The 26,575-nt window shown below is 36.9% G+C and overlaps 1 protein-coding gene across 7 annotated transcripts in view; it reads right to left on the bottom strand.

Moving 5' to 3' along the window:
- mipol1 (mirror-image polydactyly 1) overlaps nt 1–26,575 on the bottom strand; it is a 308,039-nt gene that overhangs the window by 15,093 nt on the left and 266,371 nt on the right. For 5 of the 7 annotated variants that reach the window (XM_073039992.1, XM_073039996.1, XM_073039994.1 and 2 more), the window contains one exon: nt 5,188–5,418. The exons of the other annotated variants lie outside the window; for them this stretch is intronic. In XM_073039992.1, the coding sequence (XP_072896093.1) occupies nt 5,188–5,418 (231 nt within the window). The remainder of the gene's footprint in view (nt 1–5,187; nt 5,419–26,575) is intronic. 7 annotated transcript variants of the gene reach the window in all.

Genomic DNA, 26,575 nt, shown 5'->3' with positions numbered 1-26,575 from the left:
TCGATATTTCTGTTAAGAAAAATGTTGTATTCAAATTTAGCTAAAGTCAACGTAGGTCCCTTGAAAGATGAGAAGGGGAAATTGATATTGGGTGATAAGGAAATGGCTGAGGTATTGAACAACTATTTTGTGTTAGTCCTCACGATGGAAGACACGTCTAATATGCCAAAGAATGATGTTATGGACAAAATGGGAGGTGAGGACCTCGATAAAATCACTGTCACTAAAGAGGTAGTGATAAGCAAACTAGAGGGCCTGAAGGTAGATAAGACACTGGTCACGATGGGATGCATCCCAGGGTGCTGAGGGAATTGGCGGAGGTTATAGTAGACGCTTTGGTAATCATTTGCCAAAATTCTCTAGACTCTGGGCAGGTCCCGGTGGATTGGAAGACAGCAAATGTCACGCCACTTTTAAAAAAGTTGGGCAACTATAGGACAGTTAGCTTAACATCTGTAGTTGGGAAAATGCTTGAAGCTGTCATTAAGGAAGAAATAGCTAAACATTTAGAAAGGAGTAGTTCCATTAGACAGATGCAGCATGGATTCAGAACTCCTGTTTGAAAAACTTACTGGAATTCTTTGAGGACAAAATAAGTGCAGTGGATAGAGGGGAACAGGTGGATGTCATATATTTCCAGAAGGCGTTCGATAAGGTGCCACACAACAGACTTATAAATAAGATACGGATGCATGGATAGTGAATTGGTTAACCAATAGAAGGCAGAGAGTTGGTATAAATGGGTGTTTCTCCGGTTGGCAGACTGTGGTGAGTGGGGTGCCACAGGGGTCGGTGCTGGGCCCCCAGCTGTTTACCATTTACATTGATGATTTGGAAGAGGGGACTGAGTGTAGAGTAGCAAAATTTGCTGATGACATTAAACTGAGTGGAAAAGCAAATTGTACAGGGGATGTGGAAAGTCTGAAGAGGGATATAGATAGGTTAAGTGATTGGGCCAAGGTCTGGCAGATGGAGTACAATGTTGGTAAATGCGGGATCATCCACTTTGGAAGGAATAATAGAAGAGCAGATATTATCTAGATGGTGAAAGATTGCATCATGCTGTTGTGCAGAGGGACTTGGGAGTGCTTGTGCATGAATTGCGAAAAGTTGGCTTACAGGTACAACAGGTTATTAAAAAGGCAAACGGAATGTTGGCCTTCATTGCTAGAGGGATTGAATTTGAGAGCAGGGAGGTCATGCTGCAACTATACAGGGTACTGGTGAGGCCGCACCTGGAGTACTGTGTGCAGTTCTGGTTTCCATACTTGAGGAAGCATATACTGGCTTTGGAGGCAGTACAGAGGAGGTTCACCAGGTTGATTCCAGAGATGAAGGGATTAACCTATGAGGAGAGATTGAGTCACCTGGGACTATACTCTCTGGAATTCAGAAGAATGAGAGGGAATCTTATAGAAACATACAAATTTTTGAAAGGGATAGATAAGATAGAAGTGGGAAAGTTGTTGCCATTGGTAGGTGAGACTAGAATTAGGGGACATTGCCTTAAGATTCAGGGGAGAAGATTTAGGATGGAGATGACTAACATAGTAGTGGAATTAAGGGTTATGGGGAAAAGGCAGGTAGATGGAGCTGAGTTTACGGACAGATCAGCCATGATCTTATTGAATGGCGGGGCAGGCTCGATGGGCCGGATGGCCTACTTCTGCTCCTATTTCTTATGTTCTTATGTAGGAGAAAACACACACACACACACCATTTATTTATTTATTTAGTGGTTCAGCTCAGAGTAGGCCCTTCTGACCCTTCGAGCCATGCTCCATAGTAACTCCACAAACCCAATTAACCCTAACCTAATCACAGGACAACTTTCAATGACCAATTAACCTACGCAGTACATCTTGGACTGTGAGAGGAAACCCAAGCACCTGGGAAAACCCACACATTCCATGGGAAGGATGTACAGACTCCTTACAGATGAGACCATCTTCACTAAAGGCTGCTGACAAATATAAGCTTCATAAGCTCTTTTGGAATTCTAGAATTCACTCCACAAAGTTTCTTTGAGCTGCATGTCCCACAGTATAACACTCCTGTCTGTCTCTGTTAATGTTGGCAACTGATACACCTGTTAACACTTTGTTAATTACCTTTGGTGCAGAGGGAGATCAAGTCTTGTGAATCTGGCACTCCTGTGCTGTTGCTCCACATTAGCAATTGCTTTAATTACATCCTAGCAGCATCACTATATGCACTTTGACATGTTCTCATATTTAACATGTGTGATAAAAATTACAGGTGCAGCTATTATGTGATGAAAATGTACTCATCACACAATTAACTTCCCAAATGATAGGAATTTCCTTTTAAGCACAAAGGTTGCTAGAAACTACAAATGAGTTCTGGACTGCTGTGTAATATTAGTATAGAGATGATTATTTCCTTTCCCCATAATCACAAACCCCTCACCACCAAATTTCCAATTGCCTCTTACTCTCTGAGATTGTACAGATAACACTGTAAGAAAATTCCACTTTCTCTGACTTATTTATGTTACACTGTTCACTAAAGAGTGAGAAAGGTCCAACTAGTATTTTCCAATTACTGGTAATTTTTAAGAAATATTGACAAAACTGGAAGTAGTTCTCACCATATATGTTCCAGAAATGTACATTACTTCACATACATTAGTTTACTTGGTAACTGGCTGTTACACAGACAGATGTGGATCAAATTAAACACTTCAAATTTATCAAACAGTAATGACTAATTTGAATTGGGGATGCTAATTGAAATGATGTTCACCAGTTATATTGGAGAAGGCCCACGAGCTCCTTACTCTTTACATGATGCCTTACTATTATTTACATAGCCATTGTAACAATCAAAAACCTCATTTTTACATCCTTTTACAGGAGATAGTATGCAAAAACAAACTTGTATTTTACCAGTGCCCTTCATCTCATCTTTATTACATTTTAGATTATAAAATTAATTAATAAATAATTAATAAATTCTTAATAGATTATCTGCTGATGAGAAACTCTTAAAAAGGCTAATGTTTAAGATGCTTGTGAATGATGTTGTGAAAAATAAACACAAGATATCCAAAAGCAATTTACAGCTACTCATCACCTAACAATGCAGCAAGCTCATGGTATCATAATGCAGTGTCAGCCTAGATTGTGTTATTAAATCCAGACCTACTGTTCAAATGCACAACTTTTGAGTTAGTGGGAAGCTCAACCAAGTAGTATTTTGGAAGTATAATTTTTCTAACTTCCCCTTCATTGCAGAAAAACAGCTCAGGAACAGGCCTGAAGGCTCATGATACCTGTGCTGACCACAATGGCAATTTAAACTAATTGTTGCTGCCTGCACATTATCTATATTCCTCCATTCAAATATTGTTATTGTACTGGCTATCACTCCCCTCCCCCCACTACTTTCAAATCTCTTAGTATCTTTCCTTTCAATTAGTCCTGACGAAGGGTCTCGGCCCGAAACGTCGACAGTGCTTCTCCTTATAGATGCTGCTTGGCCTGCTGTGTTCCACCAGCATTCTTGCCTTGCAAATCTCTTTTAAACTTTACTCCTTTCATCTTGAATCTATGACATTTCTACTTTAAGAAAAAGACAAACAACTTCCTATGCCTTGTATGATTTTATACACTTCTATCAGGTTGCCCCTCAGCCTCCGAAGCTCTAGAGAAACCATCTAAACTTGTCCACCTCTTCTTATAGCTAATGTTCTCTAATCTCTTCTGCACTCTCTCCAAAGCCTCCACATACTTTCTGACAATTCAAAACCAGAACTGCACACTACAGTCCAAATGGTGCCTCATCGAAGATATATATGCTGCAACATAACTTCCCCACTTTCTGTGTTTAATTCCCCGATCTATGAAGGCAAATATGACCCACACCTTCTTTACACCTTTTCTACTTGCGAAGCCACTTTCAGGGATCTATGGACTTGCACCCCAAGATTCCTTTGTATATTATTTTTTCTTAAGGAATCTGTCATTTACTGTATACTTCCCTCTTTCATTTGATCTCCCAAATGTGCCACACCTCACATTTGTCCAAACTAAACTCATTCTGCCATTTCCCACTCATATTTCCAATTGATCTATATCCTATGGCATCCATTGATAACATTCCTCACTATCCACAACTCACCAATTTTAACACCATTTACAAACTTACGAATTATCCCACCTACATTTTCATCCCAATTATTTACATATATTGTAAACAACAGGTGTCCTAGCACTGACCCTTGTGGTCACAGACTTTGAGTCAGCATAATACCCATCTACCAATACCCTCTGTCTTCTAAGGACAGGCCAATTTTGAATGCAATTTATCAAGTCTTTAAGGATCCCTTGTGCCTTAATCTTCTGGTCAGCTTATATTGAGGGACTTTGACCAATGCAACATCCACTGCCCTACCCTCCTCAACCATCTTGTCACCTCTCAAAAATATCATATCAATAATATTTGTAAGACATGACCTTCCTGGCACAAAGGCATAATGACTATCTCATTTAAGTCTATGCTTTTCTAGATGTGAGTAAGTCCTACACTCAAGAATCTTCTCTAATAATTTCTCTACCTATAGCACACTGGCCTATAATTTCCTGGTCTGTCCATATTCCCCTTCTTAAACAAAGGAACAACATTGTCTATTTCCTCTGTTGTCTCTCTCAATAACCTGCAAAGACCCCATCAGGCCCTGAGGACATCCACCTTAATGCTCTCCAAAAGACCCAATGCCTCGTTTTGTTATCATTGTGCCCTAGAATATCAGCCTAGCCCTTCCAGATCTCACTATACTCTATGTCCTTCTTGGTGAACACCAACATACTCAGTTTGCCTCTTGCCTAGTTCCTCTGGCTCCAAACATAAATTCCCTCTTTACTCCTCATTGGTTCTACTCTTTCCCTATCTACTTCCCTTTTCAATGTTATGGACGAAGTGCCTTGGGATTCTTTTTAACCCTACTCGCCAAACATATTTCATGGAACTTTTTAGCCTCCCTGGTTCCCCATTTAAGTTCTTTAAGTAATTTGAAGACATTTAGAAAATATATTGTACGCAAATATCAAATCATCTAGAATTTTAGTATTTTATTTTTAACCCGTGTTGATCATGGTCAAAAGGAGAGCTGAAGAATTAAAGAAGTATACTTCCAACTTTAAAAAAGATTGTCAAAGTACTCACTTCTGAACTTTTTCAATTAATTCATTTTTCTCTCCCAATGCTTGTTGTAGTTTCATTTCCATGTCTGTGTGTTCAGTCATGGCTAATTGTAACTGGCTTGCAAGATCTTCATTTCGGTGGTATGTGGTTGATATGATGTCTTTACTGACACGTAAAGCATTGTCGTAAGTGCCTAGGGTAAGGTTTAATTGGTCTGTGAGTGTAGCCTCTTGAGATAATGACTTGTGTAAGCTGAAACAACATGAACATATTTAAAAAGTTATTTTTTCTTTGTTAAAATATATTTAATCAGTTATATCTACTGAGATATTTCACTTAATATAAGTCAGAGCACAGAAGTCTACATAAATTGTGGTTAAATGGAGCTTCTTATGGTAGAACTAAACATGAAACATATCATGAAGCATGATAAGTTGGTAGTTATGAACTTTGCTTATTCATTTTGCCATAAAGTAATTTAAAGATAACTAAATGAGAAATTTAGATAACCTAAGTTATACTCATTTGGATACAGGTTGAAGTGTCATATGCAACTCCATTAGCCTCTTTATTACATAGGCAGAATTTGTATTTTGAATAAATTTAAGTTTTTGTTATTTGTACAACATTAAATCCTCAGATAAGGATCACATGAAATGTGCAATAAACCTTGTTTTACTCCTGGGTTTGTTTGCTTCAATATTTTGCAGGACGAAAACGACATAACTCTAAAAATGTAGCACACATTTAATGAATGCTCATTCTACTCTCATTGCTAAAATGAAAATGGAAAATATTGTTGAAAGTCATGCGCCAGGATTATCTGAGGTGAGAAACTGTGTTCACATTTCAGGTAAACAACCTTTCATCAGAACAAGGGGAACTCAGAAAAGATGCATGTTTTAAATTTCAGAGAAGTGAATGAGAAACCAAAGAGAATGCCTAGAGTGGAGACCAAGAGAGACTGAAAGCCACTAGAATGACCCCAGGTTGTGGGGCAGTTCAGAGAGGGCAATGAAGGTTTGTTACTCACAGCTAATCCATCTGGACATGCAAATAGAGAAAGGTGAATGCCAGAGACAACTAAAATGCAATGCCGGAACTGCAGTTGTTAGAAATCCAAAATAAAAGACTATTCTGGAAATAACCTGTGATGAGAAAGAAAGTGAATTAATGTAGCAGGTTGATAAGCTTTCATTAGAACTGGCCAGTTCTGGTGAAGAGTGTGTTCATAATCTATTGGATCACTTAGCCACTTGTTAAACTTCCTGATGAGCCAGTTATGAGATAAGTACAAGTTAAACCTCAAAATAGATGAAAAGAGAATCTTGTATGTACTTATATTCATGAACAAAGATTTCACCTGGATGGGGTGACGGATACAAAAGAGGTTCCTCCAAGACTTCCTTCTGAGAAAGGTTAGGTTTTGTCATGTCTAGAATAGTTTCATGGACTGATAAGACTTTATCGTACCTTTGCACATCATAAAGAATTATAACCAGACTTTACTAGTTTTAAAATAAGAGCGGAGCTCATTAATGCCTGAATTTAAACCTAATCAAAGAGTGCTTTTTTATTATTGTCTGTTTTATGCTTCATTTTGATACTCTTGGGGGTGGGGGAAGAGAGGGAGATGGTGATTATTAGATATTCTTGCAGTTTCCCAACATTCATGTAGAATGTGAACTGCTATACACTTGTAATTAATAAAAGTATTAATTAATAATAATTAATTAACAGAATTGCTAGAGAGCTACTGGAAAGAAAATAACAAAAAAACTCAATCAGAATAACAAAAATGCCTTTAGTCTAAATTTTCTTAGCTGGTCATAATGTCAATATAATTGCGATGGGTACAGACTTCTAGCTGCTGCAAGAATGTGCTCTGACATTAACAAATTAAATAATTATCTAGTTTCTAATGAGGAAGGGTGAAATTAGAGAATGGCTGTATTAAACTAGAATTTTCACTGGTGCAGAATTGAGGTTGTTTTTTGGATTTTATTCAAAGGATCACATTTTAATCAATCTCCATGCATAATGATTTCCAATTTTACAATGTCCATAGCATCTTAGGCATAGACTGCCAAATAATAGGATGTACAACAATCATTTCCAAGTTTTAGAATACGGTCTGGTTCCACCTAGTCAGTACACATAATGGGTAGCAAATTTGAGAATTCCTGCTCAGGAATGTGCAAAAGTGAAGGTTCACAAGGAGAACTACAGATTTGAGTACTCTCTGTAGTCTGACCTTCAGCCAAACTCCACCAGAAGCACACATTGCCAATGGGTAGCAAGTTCACTTCAGCTCCCTGCTCTTATGCCTCAAACTCATTCCATGCCTCCAGCGGAACACAAACTGATCTGCAGAACATCAATGTATCAAGGTGGCTACTATATTCTATACCACAGTCACAAAAAAAACTTTCCTGGAAGAAAACAAGTAATAATTGTGCTTTTCTCAAATTATACTCTCAATATGTTAACAAATTTAAACTTCACTAACACAGATACCGTGTTATATATTTAAAGTACCCCAGTCAAATTATTTTATTCTTTTACAATTGGATAAAAGCAAGAATGACAGGGTGATCAAAAGTCAGAAGAGACTGATTATCTGTACCATTGATAAAACTAGTAATCATACTGTGTGGACCTGGAATTAGCTATCTGGCAAAGAACACAAAGAATTAGCTACACATCTGAAAACCTCCTGAAAACTAGATATACAGCTGTTCCACTGGCCAACAATACATGCAGCCACTATCTTTGTGCTGGCATTAAGTTGATGAGTATCATCAAATTCATGTAAATCTACCTACCACTAGAGGTTTTGGCCATGAAAGGGAACATTAAGATAAATGAAGTCCCCGATGCTGGACGGGATATATCTCGGGTTACTATGGGAAGTGATGGAAGAAATTGCTGGGGTGTTGATGATGATACTTACGCGCCCCCCCTCCCGAGCCACTGGAGTGGCACGAGGTGGCAAATATTCTGTTGTTCAAGAAAGATAATAGGGACAGTCCTGGGAATTATTGACCAGTGAGTCTTATGTCAGTGGTAGTGACTTCAGGAGGGCACGAAGCAAACACTCCCCGCTAAACATTGACGGCTCCTCGGTAGAGATCGTAAAGAGCACCAAATTTCTTGGTGTTCACCTGACGGAGAATCTCACCTGGTCCCTCAACACTAGCTCCATAGCAAAAAAAGCCCAGCAGCGTCTCTACTTTTTACGAAGGCTGAGGAAAGTCCATCTCCCACCCCCCCATCCTCATCACATTCTACAGGGGTTGTATTGAAGCACCCTGAGCAGCTGCATCACTGCCTGGTTCAGAAATTGCACCATCTCGGATCACAAGGCCCTGCAGCGGATAGTGAGGTCAGCTGAGAAGATCATCGGGGTCTCTCTTCCCGCCATTACAGACACTTACACTACACGCTGCATCCGCAAAGGAAACAGCATTATGAAGGACCCCATGCACCCCTCATACAATCTCTTCTCCCTCCTGCCGTCTGGGAAAAGGCTCCGATGCATTCGGGATCTCACGACCAGACTATGTAACAGTTTCTTCCCCCAAGCTATCAGACTCCTCAATACCCGAAGCCTGGACTGACACCTTGCCCTACTGTCCTGTTTATTATTTATTGTAAATGCCTGCACTGTTTTTGTGCACTTTATGCAGTCCTGTGTAGGTCTGTAGTCTAGTGTAGCTTTCTCTGTGAGTTGTTTTTTTTATTATGTAGTTCAGTCTAGTTTTTTGTACTGTGTCATGTAACACCATGGTCCTGAAAAACATTGTCTCATTTTTACTATGCACTGTACCAGCAGTTATGGTCGAAATGACAATAAAAGTGACTTGACTTGAAACTAATGGAGCACGAGGTTATGTTACAGCTCTATAAAACTCCAGTTAGATCATGCTTAGCTAGTTACGTTCAGTCTGGTTGCCTCATTACAGAAAGGATGTAGAAGCTTCAGAGAGGACGCAGAGGAGATTTGCCAGGATGTTGCCTGGATTACAAAACATGTCTTATGAGGAAAGTCTGTGCTAGCTAGAGCCTTTTCCTTTGCTGAAAAGGAGGATCAGAGGCACTTGATAGAAGTGTTTAAGGTTAAGTGAGGCCTGGACAAGTGTGTACAGTCAGCACTTTTTCCCAGGGTAGCATGGCTAATATAAGAGGACATCTGTTTCAAGTGAGTGGTGTAAAGTTTAGGGGAGATTTCAGAGGTAGGTTTTTTTACACAGAGAGTGGTTGGTACCTGGAGTGCACTGACAGGTTGGTAGTAGAGGGTGATACAACAGCAACATTTAAAAGACTCTTGAACAGGCACATGGATGTAAGAAAATTGAGGTGTTTGGGCTGTGTAGGATGAGATTGATAATTGAAAATGTTTATATAGGTCATCACAACATTGTGAGCTGAAGGGCCCATACTGTGCTGTAGTGTGCTCTGCTCTATGTTGTATGACTACCAAACATGCTCTGATGGATGAGCGCAATGCAGCCTAGGGGATAGTCCCCAGCTAACAAACAGAAGGCACACCTCCTTCACACTACCTCGATCATGAGAGCCTCTATATGGCCATCATAGCTGCTTCCTTTGGCTCCACTGAAATTCAGACATATTCAAATAAAGAAATAGTTGATCTAAAGCTTCAGATTCTAATATTCTCTGCTCCTTTCATTAGGCTTCTTCCAACCAGGGAAATGCAATGGGGACTGAAATTATTTTAATGCATCCAATTTGCAGAATGAAACAATTTAACTTCCCTTTCAAATTCTCTTTAGATCTGCAACAAATTGCACTAAAACAAACTTGACTTAATTTTTATCAGGGATGTTGAATCATCCTTTAACTTGAATTTGCAGCTATTCTTGTTCTGATGTAGCTGAGGAACACATTTTTTGACCAACCCTTTTGAATTTATCTTCTAGCAAACACGATTGCATTATTATTTCACCATGACAGATCACAGGCTGGTTTGTCCTATTAAGTATATCCCTACCCTGAATTATTAGAATGATATCATAATCTTACAGTGGGCAAGAGAAAAAAAATGGCTGACACTATAGAACCAAATAGTTTTTGCAGTTTTGGAGAATAATATTGCTCCTTTGGATTAATATTGATACTCGCTCCCTCTCTATTTGTGCACCATATTTCAAGTCAATTGGATAGCAACATGTTGGAGCAGTATATATACAGTTTAAGGATATTTCACTGTTTTATAAAAGATATAAACTACAGTAGCTTAACTAGACGACACTTTGTGCATCTATTAGTTCATATCGAAATGGGCAAAAGTACTGTGATTGGAATTATATTTAAAATTATTTCCTGCAGCAGGAAAGGTTTCTGTGGCAGGAAACAACAAATAATATTAATTAATCTGATTTTAACCTGTTTAGTGTACAATATATTTGGTAAAATAAATTAGAAAAAGTGCATTGGCACCTGCCATAGAGAATCTGGGATCTCAGTCAAGTGCAGGTATTCATATATTTCCTTTATCAATGAGATTTAAATATGGTATTACAAGTGAAAATAAGCAAGAATCCAAAGACAATGTAAAATGGCAAATACAAAAACAAATGAAATATGTGTAAAGGAAAAAATTAAAATCTCCATGAAAACAAGGAATGTGGCAACATCTTTGTTGATGACGTTACTTTGGGATCAGAGTGGACCACGTGGCTATCAGTCCAGCAGTCAGCAGGATCTGTCATGCTGCATGTGATGAAGACATCCTTTAGATAATAATAGATCTAACAGGTGCATTGCCTTTAAGTCCCATGCTCGTTTCTCCAATGAAAACAGGATATTGCTAAATGACCTAATTTTGATCCGAGCATTTTGCTAAGAAAACACCTCTACTGAAGTTAACTTTCTCAACTGTCTGTTTAATCATCATGCCTTGCCTTGACAACCATGCCTTGGTTGTCATTTTTCCCTGGCATAGATATCCTTCAGGAAGACCAATCTGCCTCCTTTTGGGCCTTGGACCAGCATCATTTCAAGGTCAGAGAAGAAATGTTCCTTGGCCTTGTTTCTTGTTTTCAGGGTTGGCGTGTATTGCGATGACCACGTTGTTTTGGTTTATGTTTCAGTGAACTGCAGGATTATGAGCCATTCATCAATTCCTCTGTAGGACCTTTGCAACGTCGAATGAACTTCAATGCAAAACTCTGTCCATGAGGACAATGTTTCTTCTCCAATCTGTCCCTCCAGAAGGTCGTGTATTCATTGCCTTTTCAATATGCTGGCCATCTTTTGTCCGCGATATTCTTTTCAGACTAGTGACGTCGATGTCAAAGCATCTGAGTTCCTGAGCTATGATAGGGAAGGGTGTTTGGCTGTATCACTGTTGGGACAGTCATGAGAGTCTTGGCATTTAATGCTCTATTGTGGAGTGACTATCAGAACAAAGGAGAACAAAATGACTGGAGATGAAGCTCTGCTGCAGATGGATGTTAATGATGTTGTGCTGATGGGAATCAGGCACCATTTGTGGAAGAATTTGTGCTTCCGAAATTAGCCTCATCAGTCATCTCAGAAATTACTGAATAGAGTGGAAATAAGTCATCCTCAGTCACAAGGGACTGCCTAAAAAGTGTTCGGGACCTGTGCACTCTTGTACACGAATCTCTGGAAGTTAATATTCAAGTATGGCAAGCAATAAGAAAGGTAAACAGTATGTTGGCTTTCATTGCTAGAGGATTTAAGTACAAGAGTTAAAACTGCAATTACATAGAGCTCTGGTGAGACCACACTTGGAATACCATGTACAGGTCTCATCTCCCTGTACAAGAATGAATATGTACATGCGATTGAGGAAGTTCAACAAAGGTTTACCAGAATAATTTCCAGAAAGCAGAGGATGCATTGTACTGAAGTGATATTAATTAGACCAGGTATACATATATTAGAGCTTACAAGATTGAGAGGTAATCTCATTGAACCATATAGGGGTTGGAACAGTAAATGCAGGGATGATATTTACACTAACTGGGGTTTCTAGGTCCAGGCATCACAGTTTCAACGTGTAAGAACAACCACTCAACACAGACACAGGAAGTTGGAAATCTCTACCGGAGACAGATGTGAGAGCTGTGTGTATTCACAAAATCAATAGAGTTTGAATATTGAAAGAATCATTTTACATGGACTTAGTGAAGAAAGTGAAGACTAGGTAAAAGATCAACCAATAGTACAGACTAAGCCCAAACTGTGATTAGAATTGGCTGCTGAGAATCACTGTCCAGGCACTTTAAATAGTGATTTTAGATAGCTACCAGCATCTGAAGAATGTTAACTAGCCTGTTACAATCATGTGGAAAGGGAAAAAAGAAAATAAATTAAAAACAAAAGTGCAAGGCTGTCCCAGTTTAAATTGCTCAAAAACTACATTTAACCATTGGACTATTTCATTTCGAAGATACCAATCTGAATTCACAAATACTTCAAAAATAATTCAGGTGAATCTATTTTCAGTTCTGTAATTAATTCTTGCCTTATTTGGAATAACTTTAAAATAATCTATAAATAGGTGGTTTCTTTTCATTATGGAAAGAAGAAATTCTGCAAAGGTTGTTTCACACTGCCCAGTTGACTGGCCAGAATATAACTCTGGTGTGAAGTTAATTGATGCTTAATATGTGCTCAGTGTCCTTTGGATACCCAAAGCACTTTTTAAAAACCATACTTAAATACAGAAAGGTAACAAGACTGTATTACCATTAGCCTCTCAAAACATTTAACTTCAGCAATTTATCTCCTGTAGAAGACTGAAATTAGACAGAAGCAGTATAAACAAAGTATTGTCTCAATGGAGTCTTTTTGCATTCTTAATCTAGCAGCATTAGATATTTATTTTAAATAATTTCATTATAATAAACCTTTTCATTTTATTTTGCTGAACACATTAACTGTTCTTCAAAACATAAATTTAGCAATCTTAACTTCTACCCTTGGTAGCATATGCTATTTGTATCATCCTGCAACATTCTAAGTACTTGATGTTATTTCCTTTGTTGGCTTCTCACCAATGATGTTATCATACACATTGTCACTCTATCCAAATTCTTTTTTACATAGAAAAAAGTTATATTCAATTTTGATAGCTGTAAATGAATTAAATGTATACAAAAGGCACGTGACAATTCAGTAATAATGAGAAAAAGACTAGAGGAAACAGATTAATTATGTACAGTATCTGCACATTTTCTTCTTGCAGTACTACTTCTCTAATTTTTGCATTATGAACTGTTTCACTTCGGATCAAATGTTCTCAAACCTAATTGCGCCTCCTTCTAACTTTATCACACATTCCAGTTTGAAAGGGTAGGTTTTAAATCATTTCTGAAGCAAGCTAAATGCATTTTGACTGATCAGTTACAGCCAAAGTTACTGATTAACATTTTTCATCTGATAGCTAATCAATGACACTGCACAAAAACCAAGATTCCACATTGAACTGGAGTTCAGTCTAAAAATCAATGACTTGACAAATATTTACTCACAACAAAGGTGTTTTTACCCTTTATCAGGCTGTGTGTTTAAAAGCAATTTTATAAAAAAAACTCTCTAAACAAATGGTACGCATCAAAGCCATATATGGAATTGAATGTCTTTTGTCTCCTCACTCATCCCCAAGCTTCTGCTGCAATCTTCTCATTGCTGACCTTTTACTTCAATTCCTATGCACCCCCGGTGATTGCTATCAGATGTGCAGATAGATTATCCAAAGTTATTTTCTTGTGGATAGTTCTTCAAAAACGTACGTAACTCATTGTTCCATTTACACAGGAAGGTTTCAACTTGTCTCAAATCAATTTTTAGAGCCAAATCTGTCCAAGTGTTATCACATGATGTTTCGATCTGTGGAGCGGCCACTCTAAGTATAGTATACCTTGTACACCTCATCAAATTAATAAGTACATGTGGGACAGCCTTTATAAAAGATTGACAGGCATACACACCCAGGGTCAGCAGAATATTGAAGTGGACCAAATATACTGTATATGCAATTTTATTCTCTCTATTGCAGCAGTATGTGCCAGAAATTCTCACAATTTCTGAAATTCTCAGAAATTCCCTTCATACTAGGCATTCCCAATATGGGGAAACATTCCCACAACATCACCTCTCAGAATTGCGTGTTTCATTAAGATAACTTCTCGTTTTCCTAAACTTTGAAGAGTATACTGTAGGTCAATCTCCAATAAGATTTCATCATTAAGACAAATCCCTTAACTAAGGAGTCAATCTACTGAAACTTTATTCAAGATTGTTTAATGTCATTTCCAGTACACAAGTGTAAAGGAACACAAAATAATTGTTACTCCAGATCCGGAGCATAAAACAAAACACAATAAAATAAAGATCACAATAATAAAAACACAATTAATATAAATACATAGTATAGCTTAAATACTATACAAAGGTTGATTGTATCTGGATAAAGTGACACTAGGTACAGGAGTGTCTTTACTTAAAGGGTCTCTGCCAGGAAATGATAAAGTAGTGGAGGTGGGGGCTATGGAGGGGTGGGTTACTGGCTGGAAGTGTTGATCAGCCTTACTGCTTGGGCAAAGTAACTATTTTTGAGTCCTTCCTTTTAGGAGTGGGACCAACAGTTCATGTGCAGGGTGGGTGGGATCCTTCATGATGTTACCTGCCCTTTTTCTGTCCTTGATGTCAGGTAGGCTGCTGCCAGTGATGCCGGGCAGTTTTGACTACCCACTGTAGAGCCTTCCTGTTGGCCACAGTGCAGTTTCAGTTACCCTGCAGTGATGCAGCAAGATAGGATGCTCTCTACTGCACATCTGTAGAAGGAGGTGAGTATAGATATGCATAGTCCAGCTCTTTTCAGCCTCCTCAGAAAGTAGAGACATTTGTGAGCTTTCCTGATTGTGTAGAATATGTTCTGGGAAAATGAGAGGGTGTGAGAGATGTGCACTCGCAGTTTCCACTGCAGTGCCAATGTAAAGAGGGGCGTGAGTTCTCCTGAAGTCAATAATCTCTCCTTTGCTTTGTTGATATTGAGGAAGAGGCCTCAAGCTGTTCCATCTCCTCTCTGTAGGCCAACTCATTGTTGTTGGTGATGAGCCATGGTCATTGGTGAAGTTAACAATGTGATTACTCAGCTGTTTGGCCATGCAGTCACATGTGAGTGGAATGTATAATAATGGGCTCAACACACAGCCCTGAGGGGCACCCATGTGTTGAGGCACCCAATGGAGATGGAGGAGTGGTTGTGCATCCTGACCATCTGAGGTCTGTTGCTTAGGAAGTCCAAGGAGTTTATTCACCAAGGTCTGTGGTACAACGGTGTTGAAAGCTGAACTGAAATCCAGAAACCGTATTCTGACATAAGTGTCCTTGTTTTCTAGGTGTGTCATGGCCAGGTGCATGACAGATGCCTTGGCATCTGTTGTAGAGTACTTTTGTTGATAACCATATTGGGGAGTGTCCAGTGTGGCAGGAATGGAGTTTTTGATATGTATTACTTGCTGTTCAAAGCACTCATGCCACGAGTGTCACCATAGTTATTTAGTTCTGAAGATGTAGAGTTCTTATAACATTTCTTCCAAGGCAAACTATGTATTCCTTATAATGAGGGAACTTCAACAAAGCAAGAGTTCCTTAAGGTTCCTTATAATAAAGGCGAGCATTTATTTTTGATACAAGGTCACTAACATCTCTCCTAGGATCAAGGTGCAATTGCCTTACACCATTTGAGGAATATTCTACATTTCTAATCTTGCTATCAAAGTGGAGAACCTTATATTTCCCTCTTTATACTCCATTTGCCATTTTCCGCCAAAGTCACTTAACCTGACTACATCACTGTGCAGAAACTTTTGCAAAGAAATTGCAAAGAAAGGCTGTGTGCTTAGCCCGCTGCTCTACTTGCTTTATACTTACGATTGTGAGGCTAAGCATAGCTCCAATGCCATATTTAAGTTTGTTGATGACACCACTGTCATTGGCTGAATCAAAGGTGATGAATCTGGCTGAATAATGTCCCAACAACAACCTCTCACTGAATGTCAGTAAAACCAAAGAGCTGATCATTGGCTTAATGAGGAGGAAACTGGAAGTCATGAGCCAGTCTTCATCAGGGGATCAGAGGTAGAGAGGGTTAGCAGCTTTAAATTATTTGGCATTATCATTTCAGAGGATCTGTCCTGGGTCCAGTATGTAAATGCCATTACAACGAAGGCACGGCAGTGCCTCTTCTTTCTTAGAAGTTTGTGAAGATTCAGCATGTCATCTAAAACTTTAACAAACTTCTATAGATCCGCAGTGGGGACTATACTGAATGTTTGCATCACAATTTAGTATGGAAACAACAATGCCCTTGACTGGAAAAACCTACAAAAAGTAGTGGATACAGCCTAGTCCATCACGGGTTAACCCTCCCCACCATTGAACATATCTACAAGAACAGTGTTGTAGGAAAGCAGCATCCATCATCAGGGACCCTCACTATCCCGACCACGCTTTCTTCTCACTGTTGCCATCAGGGAGAAGGTATGGGAGTCTCAGGACCCACACCACCAGTTCAGGAACAGTTAATAACCCTCAACCATCAGGCTCTTGAATCAGAGGGGAAAAGTTAACTTACCCCAACACTGAACATCACTCAACCTATGGACTCACTTTCTAAAGCTCTTCATCTCATGACATAATATTTATTGCTTATTTATTTATTATTTTTATTTTGCTTGCTTTTTCTTCTTCTTTTTGTCATTGCACAGTTTATTAGCTTTTACATGTTGGTTGTTTGTCCGTCTTGAGTATGTGTGTGCTTTTTATTGATTCTATTATGTTTCTTTGTATTTACTGTGATTGCCCACAAGAAGCTGAGTCTCAGGGTTGTATATGGTGACATATAGGTATTCTGATAATAAATTTGCTTTGAACTTTCACCAGTGTTTGATGCACTGAAGTATTGTGCTTGGAGCAAATTACAAATTGGCTTACCACTGAATATATTTGCAAAATTGGCTGAAATTCAACATAAAACAGGAATTGGGTTGTTTAAAACCAGAAATAAACATGAAATAGACTTGCACAATTTTTAGAATCTACTTTTATATTCCTTGCAACAAATTTACCCTTAAATTTCATCGTCTCATCATTATGAATACTTTTTGGTCTTTTGCCAGTCTGTTAATTCTTTCTTTCTGCAGGGTGTATGCAATACTCTTCAATCCTATAAGTATTTTCTTCCAATCTAATTCCATCCATAACTTAAACTAGCTATAGATTAATTATAATTTCCATTAAGCATTTACTATCAATTGCAGTGTTTTCTTAAAGGTTTGTGAACATTCATAGAAACATAGAATATAGGTGCAGGAGTAGGCCATTCGGTCCTTCGAGCCTGCACCGCCATTCAGTATGATCATGGCTGATCATCCAACTCAGAACCCTGTACCTGCTTTCTCTCCATAGCCCCTGATCCCTTTAGCCACAAGGGCCATATCTAACTCCCTCTTAAATATAGCCAATGAACCAGCCTCAACTGTTTCCTGTGGCAGAGAATTCCACAGATTCACCACTCTCTGTGTGAAGAAGCTTCTCCTCATCTCGGTCCTAAAAGGTTTCCCCTTTATCCTTAAACTGTGACCCCTCGTTCTGGACTTCCCCAACATCGGGAACAATCTTCCTGCATCTAGCTTGTCCAATCCCTTTAGAATTTTATACATTTCAATAAGATCCCCCCTCAATCTTCTAAATTCCAGCGAGTATAAGCCCAATCAATCCAGTCATTCAATCACCATCAGATCTTTTAATCTAATTTCCTAATGTACTTTAGCCAAATCATCACTCACACACAAATAATTTAACCTTTTGTTAAATTTGAGACTGAGTCTGCAAACACAGTATGCTATAGGTAGTGCAGCTTTCTCACACTTCCCTCACACGTGGCATTAATCAGCTATTTACCCTGATGTTGGCAGCTGGTGGGAAAATTGCAGAAGTGTTAATGGCCATCTGAGAGAGAAAACAGGTTGCAGGAGAGTAAGTGGAGGTATGGGATTGCTCTGAGAGTCAGCATAGGTATGATGAACTGAATGCCTACTTTATGTTATAAAAATTTGTGTTTATTACTTTTAGACTGAATGTAAATTCTTGTCAAATTATGATCACTCTTCTCCAACATATCCTTTCTCTTAAGATTACTATTTAATATATTTTAAAAAAACACATGAAGAGGGAAATCAGCCCTTCAACTATTTAATTAAACCATGGCTGATCTTTTACTTCAATGCCAATTTCCTGTACTATCTTCCTATCCCTTGAACCATTTAATGAAGTGATTTCTGATCTATTGTTCTCTCTAATAACACCACATCAAAATTAAATTGTTCTTCAGTTTTCCACAAAAGCCTAAACTGTATTTTATTAACTGAGATTTCACTTGTCCAATCTACATGAAGATTAAAATCACCCATAATCAGTCGACCCATAATCTATTCAATAATATAAGTAGTAACACCTACTCATGTTTTCTGCTCTTGCTTATTCTTTATCTTCATTCAAATTGATTCTTCTTCCTGACCTGAGCTATGATCCTTCTTCACACCATCCTGAAATCCCTCATTATCGGAGCTACATTCCGTCCTTTTCCATACATGAATATCCGCAGAATATTCTGCTTTAAGCCTTGATCACCTTGCAACAAATGCCTTTAATAGCAGATATGCCAAACACATTTATTTCTTCTTGTGCCACAAATTTACATCTTGTTAATAGTATTTTATGTATTTAGATAAATATCCTTTTTGAATTATTTTTCCTCAATTTGACTGATTACTCATGACTTATCAGTACTAATTAGCAGTTTCCCTCCTGTCAAGCTTTGCTTCTATTGTAGTCTTACTAATTTTTAATAATTAGCTTGCCTTCTCTCTTTATATATCTAACTTCACAAAATTCCTGGATTTTACTCTCTTTTCAAGCTAAAATCAAAGCGTTTGCAACGCCCAGTATTGACTCAGTCTCTGCTGACATTATTTATTTGAACTCTCTCACCATTTAGTTTAAAGCCTTGTCTATCACCTAAGTCACTTGATTTGCTGGGGGGGGGGGGGGGGCGGTGGTTGAAAGACCTTGTGCCTCCAATACTTCTCGTAGTTTATGTTAGCTTTTGGAAAGAAGTACTTGCTCTATTTGCCTATTAGCCTTTTGCAAATCATGCAGTTTGACTCCCAGATCTCAATGTTTCTTAGAGATCTGCCATTTCTAATCGTTTGTATGCAGTGCTTTTAAAGAAATTTATCCTGGCCAAAATTACTACCTCACACTTCCACCATAATATGACATTTGCCATATATTTGCGTATTTAATTTTCTCATTTGTAACCCCCTCGCATTCTCTTTGCATCTTACTTTCTTAGCAGCCTATAGTATGCAATCAGCAATTTCACACAATAGCAGGGATAGGCTACCAGACCTCTCAAGCTTGCCCCACAAGTCAAAATGACCACGGTTAATCTATGCTGGTCTCAACTTCTCTCCTACAACTCACAATTCCACAATCTTTAAATATATCGAATGATTTGGTCTCCACCACCCCCAGGGGCAAAGATTTCCAGAGATTCATAAAAAGATTTCTACACACTTCAGTTGTAAATGACTAGCTGGTTATTTTGTAGAAATATCCCTTTGTTCCTGAATTGATACTGTTTTCCTATGAAAACCGTGCCTTTGGTGCCATCATCCAAGTCATTTATGAATACTACGAAAAGCTGAGCCTCCAGCAGTGATCTGTGGCACACCTTTTGCTGCATCTTCCCAAATGGAAAGAGATACATTTGTGCTTATATTTCCAAAACAGCTAATCACATTTCCCTAGTCCACATCTTTTTTTTAAATAAATTTTTTAAATTGAATTTTCAAATAGGTTACAGAAAGAAAAAAAAATCAACCCTTCCCCCCCTCCCCCCTAACATATCCCTATAGAAAAAAAAGAGAAGAAAAAAGAAAGAAAGAATGCCTGGACATCGGAAGATCCCCATATGCTCCATGGAGTTCATAATAGCTTTAATATGTATATTTATTTATTTCCCCAGGTAATCAATAATTTTATCTTTGGAGCACCTATATATTTAATCCTATCTTTTGTAAATAAGGACGCCAAATGTTCAGAAATATTTCATATTTATCTCTTAAATTGTAAGTAATTTTTTCCAAGTGGAATGCAGCTAAAAATTTCATTCTTCCATCGATCTATACTTAAGTATGAATCCGATTTCCAAGTAACTGCAATAGCCTTTTTGGCTACTGCCAATGCAATTTTTATGAATTCTTTTTGATATTTATTCAATTTGGATTTCAATTTTATCGCCTAGTAAAAATAATGTTGGATTATGTGGAAGTTGTATTCCAATAATTTGTTCCAGTAAAACTCTTAAATTTGTCCAAAAAGGTTGAATTTTAAAACAAGACCAAGTAGAGTGTAAAAAAGTACCAATTTCTTGATTACATCGGAAGCATTGATCAGATAAGTTTGGGTTTAATTTATTTATTTTTTGTGGTGTAATATATAATTGATGTAAAAAATTATACTGCACTAGTCTTAGCCGGACATTTGTTGTATTTGAAATACTGTCAAGACATAGTCTTGACCAATTTGTTTCTTCAATTTTAATATTCAAATCAGTTTCCCATTTTTGTCTTGACTTATGAATTCCTTGTTTAATTGCCTGCTTTTGAATCAAACTATACATACAAGAAATAATTTTTTTAATTTTTCCTTTTTGAATTAAAATTTCTATTTCATTAGGTTTCAGCAATAACATTGTTTGACCCAATTTATCTCTTAAATAAGCCCTTAATTGGAAATAACAAAAAAGAGTGTTGTTTGATATTTTATATTTATTCTTTAATTGATCAAATGACATTAATATACCTCCTTCAAAACAATCTTCTATATATCTAATCCCTTTTTGAAACCAGTTGTATAAAAGTTGGTTATCCATTGTAAAAGGAATAAGTTTATTTTGAATTAAAGGTCTCTTTGCTAATAAAGATTTCTTTATCTCATCATCAACATTTATCTTATTCCATAAATCAATCAAATGTTTTAATATAGGAGCTTCTTTCTTTTCCCGTATCCATTTAGATTCCCACTTATATATAAAATCTTCTGGTATATTTTCTCCTATTTTATTTAGTTCTATTCTAATCCATGCCAGTTTATCTTAATCAAAAAAAGATGCAATAAATCTAAGTTGATTTGCTTTATAATAATTTTTAAAGTTTGGAAGTTGTAACCCTCCTAGGTCAAATTTCCATGTCAATTTTTCCAACGATATTCTTGACATCTTACCTTTCCAAAGGAACTTCCTCACACATTTATTTAACTCTTGAAAAAACTGCTGCGATAATTGTATTGGTAGTGTTTGGAATAAATATTGTAATCTAGGGAATACATTCATTTTTACAGCATTTACTCTGCCTACTAATGTTATTGGTAACATCATCCATTTATCAAGATCTTCTTGAATTTTTTTCAATAATGGTAAATAATTTAATTTATATAAATTCTTTATATCATTATCAACTCTTATACCTAAATATTTTATACCATTTATCGGCCATCTAAATTGAGTTATTAATTGACATTGACTATAATCTCCTTTAGTAAGGGGTAGAATTTCACTTTTATCCCAATTTATTTTGTAGCCTGATATTTTCCCATATTCTTCCAATCTAGAAGATAATTTATGCAGTGAATACAATGGGTTTGTTAAATAAAGCAAAACATCGTCAGCAAATAAATTAATCTCATATTCCTCCTGGTTAACTCTGAAAGCCATAATATCTGGGTCTGTTCTAATTAATTCAGCTAATGGTTCTATTGCCAACACAAATAAAGCAGGTGATAATGGACAACCTTGTCTAGTTGACCTTGTTAACTGAAATGATGTTGAAATTTGACCATTTGTCATTACTTTAGCTTTGGGATTAGTATTTAAGGTTTTAATCCATTTTATAAAAGAGTTTCCTAACCCATACTTTTCCAATACCTTAAATAAAAAATCCCATTCCAATCTATCAAATGCTTTTTCTGCATCTAAAGCAACTGCCACACTCATTTCCTCCCTCTTTTGTGCCAGATGAATTATACTAAGTAACTGAGTTACATTATCTGCCGAATGTCTATTTTTGATAAATCCTGTTTGATCCATATGTATTAATTTTGGTAAGTATTTAGATAATCTATTAGATAAAATTTTTGCTATTATTTTATAGTCAGTGTTCAACAAAGAAATAGGTCTATATGATGTTGGCTTTAAAAGATCTCTATCTTTTTTTGGCAATACTATTAAAATAGCTGTCAAAAAAGATTCTTGAAGTTTGTGTTCTTTCCGCTTGGTGTATTAACTCCATAAAAGGAGGAATTAGTAAATCTTTAAACTTTTTGTAAAATTCAGGCGGAAAACCATCTTCTCCTGGGGATTTATTACTCTGAAGTGATCCTAGAGCTTCTTCGACCTCTTTTAATGTAAAAGGCATATCTAATCTCTTCTGTTCTTCTGAATTCAATTTTGGAAGAGTTATTTGTGATAAAAAACCTTTCTATCTCAATATTATCATTTTGTGATTCTGATTGATACAGTTCAGAATAAAAATTCTTAAAAATTTCATTAATTTCTAAAGGTTTATAAGTAATTTTATTTACACTTGTTCTAATTGCATTTATCGTTTTGGAAGTCTGGTCTGTTTTTAACTGCCAAGCAAGAATCTTGTGTGATCTTTCACCTAGTTTGTAATATCTCTGTTTAGTTCTCATAATTGCTTTTTCTGTTCGGTAAGTCTGAAGTGTATTATATTGTAACTTCTTGTTAACAAGTTGTCTTCTTTTTTCTTCTGTCATATACCTTTGAGATTCTTTTTCTAATTTTGTAATCTCTTTCTCCAATTGATCTGTTTCTACCATATATTCCTTAATTCTAGAAGTATAACTTATTATCTGACCTCTCAAATATGCCTTCATTGCTTCCCATACTATAAATTTATCAACTGAGTGTAAATTAGTATCTAAAAAAAACTGAAACTGCTTTTTCATGAAATCACAAAAATCTTGACGTTTTAATAATATTGAATTAAATCTCCATCTGTAAGTCGATTCCTCTTTATCCATCATTATCATTGTCATTATCAAGGGGGAATGATCTGACAATATTCTTGTTTTATATTCCATATTTTTCACTCTGTCTTGAATATTTGTTGATAATTTAAAAAATCTATCCTTGAATAAGTTTTATGTCTATTTGAATAAAATGAATAATCTCTTTCTTTTGGATTAATTCTTCTCCATATATCAATCAAATTTAAATCTTTCATCAATGATAAAGTTAATTTTGCTACTTTTGATTTTGTAACAACCTTTGTTGATCTATCTAAAACTGGGTCTAAACAAAAATTAAAATCTCCACCTATTAATATTTTGTCATGTGCGTCAGCCAAGTTCAAAAAGGCCTCTTGTATAAATTTTACATCATTTTCATTTGGTGCATAAATATTCATAAGAGTCCATAGTTTTGAAAAAAAATTTGACAATGTATAATTACATATCTCCCCGCAGAATCAATTAATACATTTTGTATTTTAATTGGTAAAGTTTTATTAACCAAAATTGCAACTCCCCTCGCCTTTGAGTTAAATGAAGCTGCGATAACATTTCCAACCCAATCTCTCTTTAATTTCTGATGTTCTATCTCTGTTAAGTGTGCTTCTTGTAAAAAAGCTATATCTATTTTCATTTTCTTAACATATGTTAAAATTCTTTTTCTTTTCACCGGTCCATTACGCCCACTAACATTAAAACTTTAAAAATTCAGAAAATTAGTCATTATTTTTAACAGGGTTACTCCAATCTATAATAATACCTAATCTTTCAACTTTCGTAGTACCTTGGGGAATCTTTTTAAAATTCTTCATGTTGCTATGTGTCTCCCCCCCCCCCCACCCCGATTGTCCAGGCAAAGAAAGAAAGATAAAAGAAAAATAGATTATAAAGAAAAAAATAACAAAATACCCCCCTACTAATGTTGTGAATGGAGAAGAACACAACATTACCCCCGTCCGTTGTATGGGTCATGGCAATCGCCGTGATTACACACGTGAATCCTGTAGCAATCGATCCGAAGTTCCCCCAGCTCCCCGTAACATAAAAAAGTATATATAAGAGAAGAAAAATAATATCACTACTCTCGATTAATATTTCTCAAATTTTAACCTTTCTCCCCCTGTATCATATAATTAAGAATATATTTAAATATTCTTCTGTCCTTAAACATCCATCAGTTCCATTCACTGTCCCTATCTTCATCTTTAATCCGTTTCACTTTTAAATCTTTGACTGTAATTAGCGAATATTTGGGAGTTCTTGTGTGAATTCTTCTGCAGCCCGATAATCAGTAAAAAATCTTCTTTTTCCGTCATCCAAAAAAATTATCAGGGTTGCCGGGTGGTGCAATATAAATTTATAGCCTTTTTCCCATAAAACTTTTTTCGCTGGGTTAAATTCCTTCTTTCTCTTCAAAAGGTCATAACTTATATCAGGATAGAAAAGAACTGCTTTCCTTTCTCTTTCTGGCACATTGGGCAGCCGCCTTCAGGATCTTTTCTTTATCTTGATATCTTAAGCATTTTATCAAGATTGATCGTGGGTTTTGATCAACTTTAAGTCTTGGTCTTAAGGCTCTGTGAGCCCTTTCAATTTCAATTAACTGGGTTCCTTCTTCCATTTCCAAAATTTCCGGGATCCATTTTTGAAAAATATTTATTGGATCCTCTCCCTCTATAGCTTCTTTAAGTCCAACAATCTTAATATTGTTTCGTCTGCTAAAATTTTCAAGCACATCCACTTTTTCCAACAACTGTTTTCTTTCTGATGTCCAGGCAGAAATATTATCTTCCATTTTATTCACTCTGTCAATGGTGTCTCCCATTGTTTCTTCCAAGTTTTTAATTTTCTTGTCCATTTTGTCCTGTCTTCTCATCATTTTATCAAACATAATCTTCATATTTTTAATATCTTTTTTATTACTTTTAATGCTTTTAATTCATGCATTATTTGCACCAAAGTTTTTCTTATGTCTCCATCACCTCCAACCTCTTCCTGTTGCTCTTCTTTGTTTGTCTCTTCATCTTCATCTGATTTATCCAGAGGATCTGATTCCACCTCATCTTCACTTTCACTTTCAGTTCCGATCGTAGCTGGAGTTTGTAGTTTGGGTTGCTCGTGTTTGCGCATGCCCTTTCCTTCACACATGCGCAATTCCTGTTGCTCTTTTTTTTTTGGAAACGATTGATGTTGCCGCAGTTTCCTGTTCTGTATCGCCAGAGGTAAAGTGCACTTGAGCCCGAGGCTCTTTCATAGCGACCGGCCTTGATTCTTTTCCAACGTGTGTTGTCTTCAGAGTAGTAGTTTTCTTCTGCTTCTGTTTAGCAGGCATATCTTAAGACAATCCTGAATAGTTTATAACTAGTTTTTAAAAAGTATTTACTAACTTTTCTTCACTTAAACGTTATTTTACTGTTTTTTTACGGGAGAGCTGGATTTCCACGTCTCGATCCTACGTCATCACGTGACGTCCCCGTCCACATCTTTTTTTTGATGGACAGAAGATTTCATGATTCATTAGATGCAGTAACTTGCAATGCTCTTCCAGTATTACAGACCACCAGTGTTAGTTTCAGAACTCTTCTAGTGATACTTAACACAAGCAAAGGCCATCATTCATATGGCAGGAATAGGAGTGACCAATACATTGTCAACTGTGGACAATAGGACTTTATTTTGATGATGTACGTTGTAATTTCCATAATATCTCATACCACTGTGCATAATTGTTTGTAATTAGTGCTACATAGCCTGTACTTTAAGAGGCTGGAGTAAATGGGGGTGGGGGGTTAAGTTGAATATTGCAAAGCCATCAAAAGTGTAGATTTAACCCAAATGACACATTTTTAAAATTTTTAACTTCTTTTGTATGTATTAGTGTTGTATTCCTCTCCTTTTTCAAAAGACTTATCAGTCATTTGCCAAAGGCATACAGGTGCCTGTCTGATATGAAAAATCATCTTCAATCTTCAATGAAGGTGATGTGCTGTAGGTGCATGATGTGAGAACTGATGGACCCCATTGTGGTTTCTGGCGACCACATCCGCAGCAGCAAGTATTGGCTGCTCGAGGAACTCAGGCTCAAAGTTGATGACCTGGAATCTGAGCTACAAACACTGCGGCACATCAGGTAGGGGGAGAGTTACCTGGATGCTCAGGAGGCAGTCACACTCATTAGATTAGCTGTCTCAAATTCGGTCTGATAGTGTGGGCTGTAGGAAAGATGAGCAACTTAACTGTGGCACTGTAG

The sequence above is a fragment of the Hemitrygon akajei genome, chromosome 3, assembly GCF_048418815.1.
Source record: "Hemitrygon akajei chromosome 3, sHemAka1.3, whole genome shotgun sequence".
Lineage (NCBI taxonomy): Eukaryota > Metazoa > Chordata > Chondrichthyes > Myliobatiformes > Dasyatidae > Hemitrygon > Hemitrygon akajei.
This window is presented reverse-complemented; position numbering and strand designations above follow the sequence as displayed.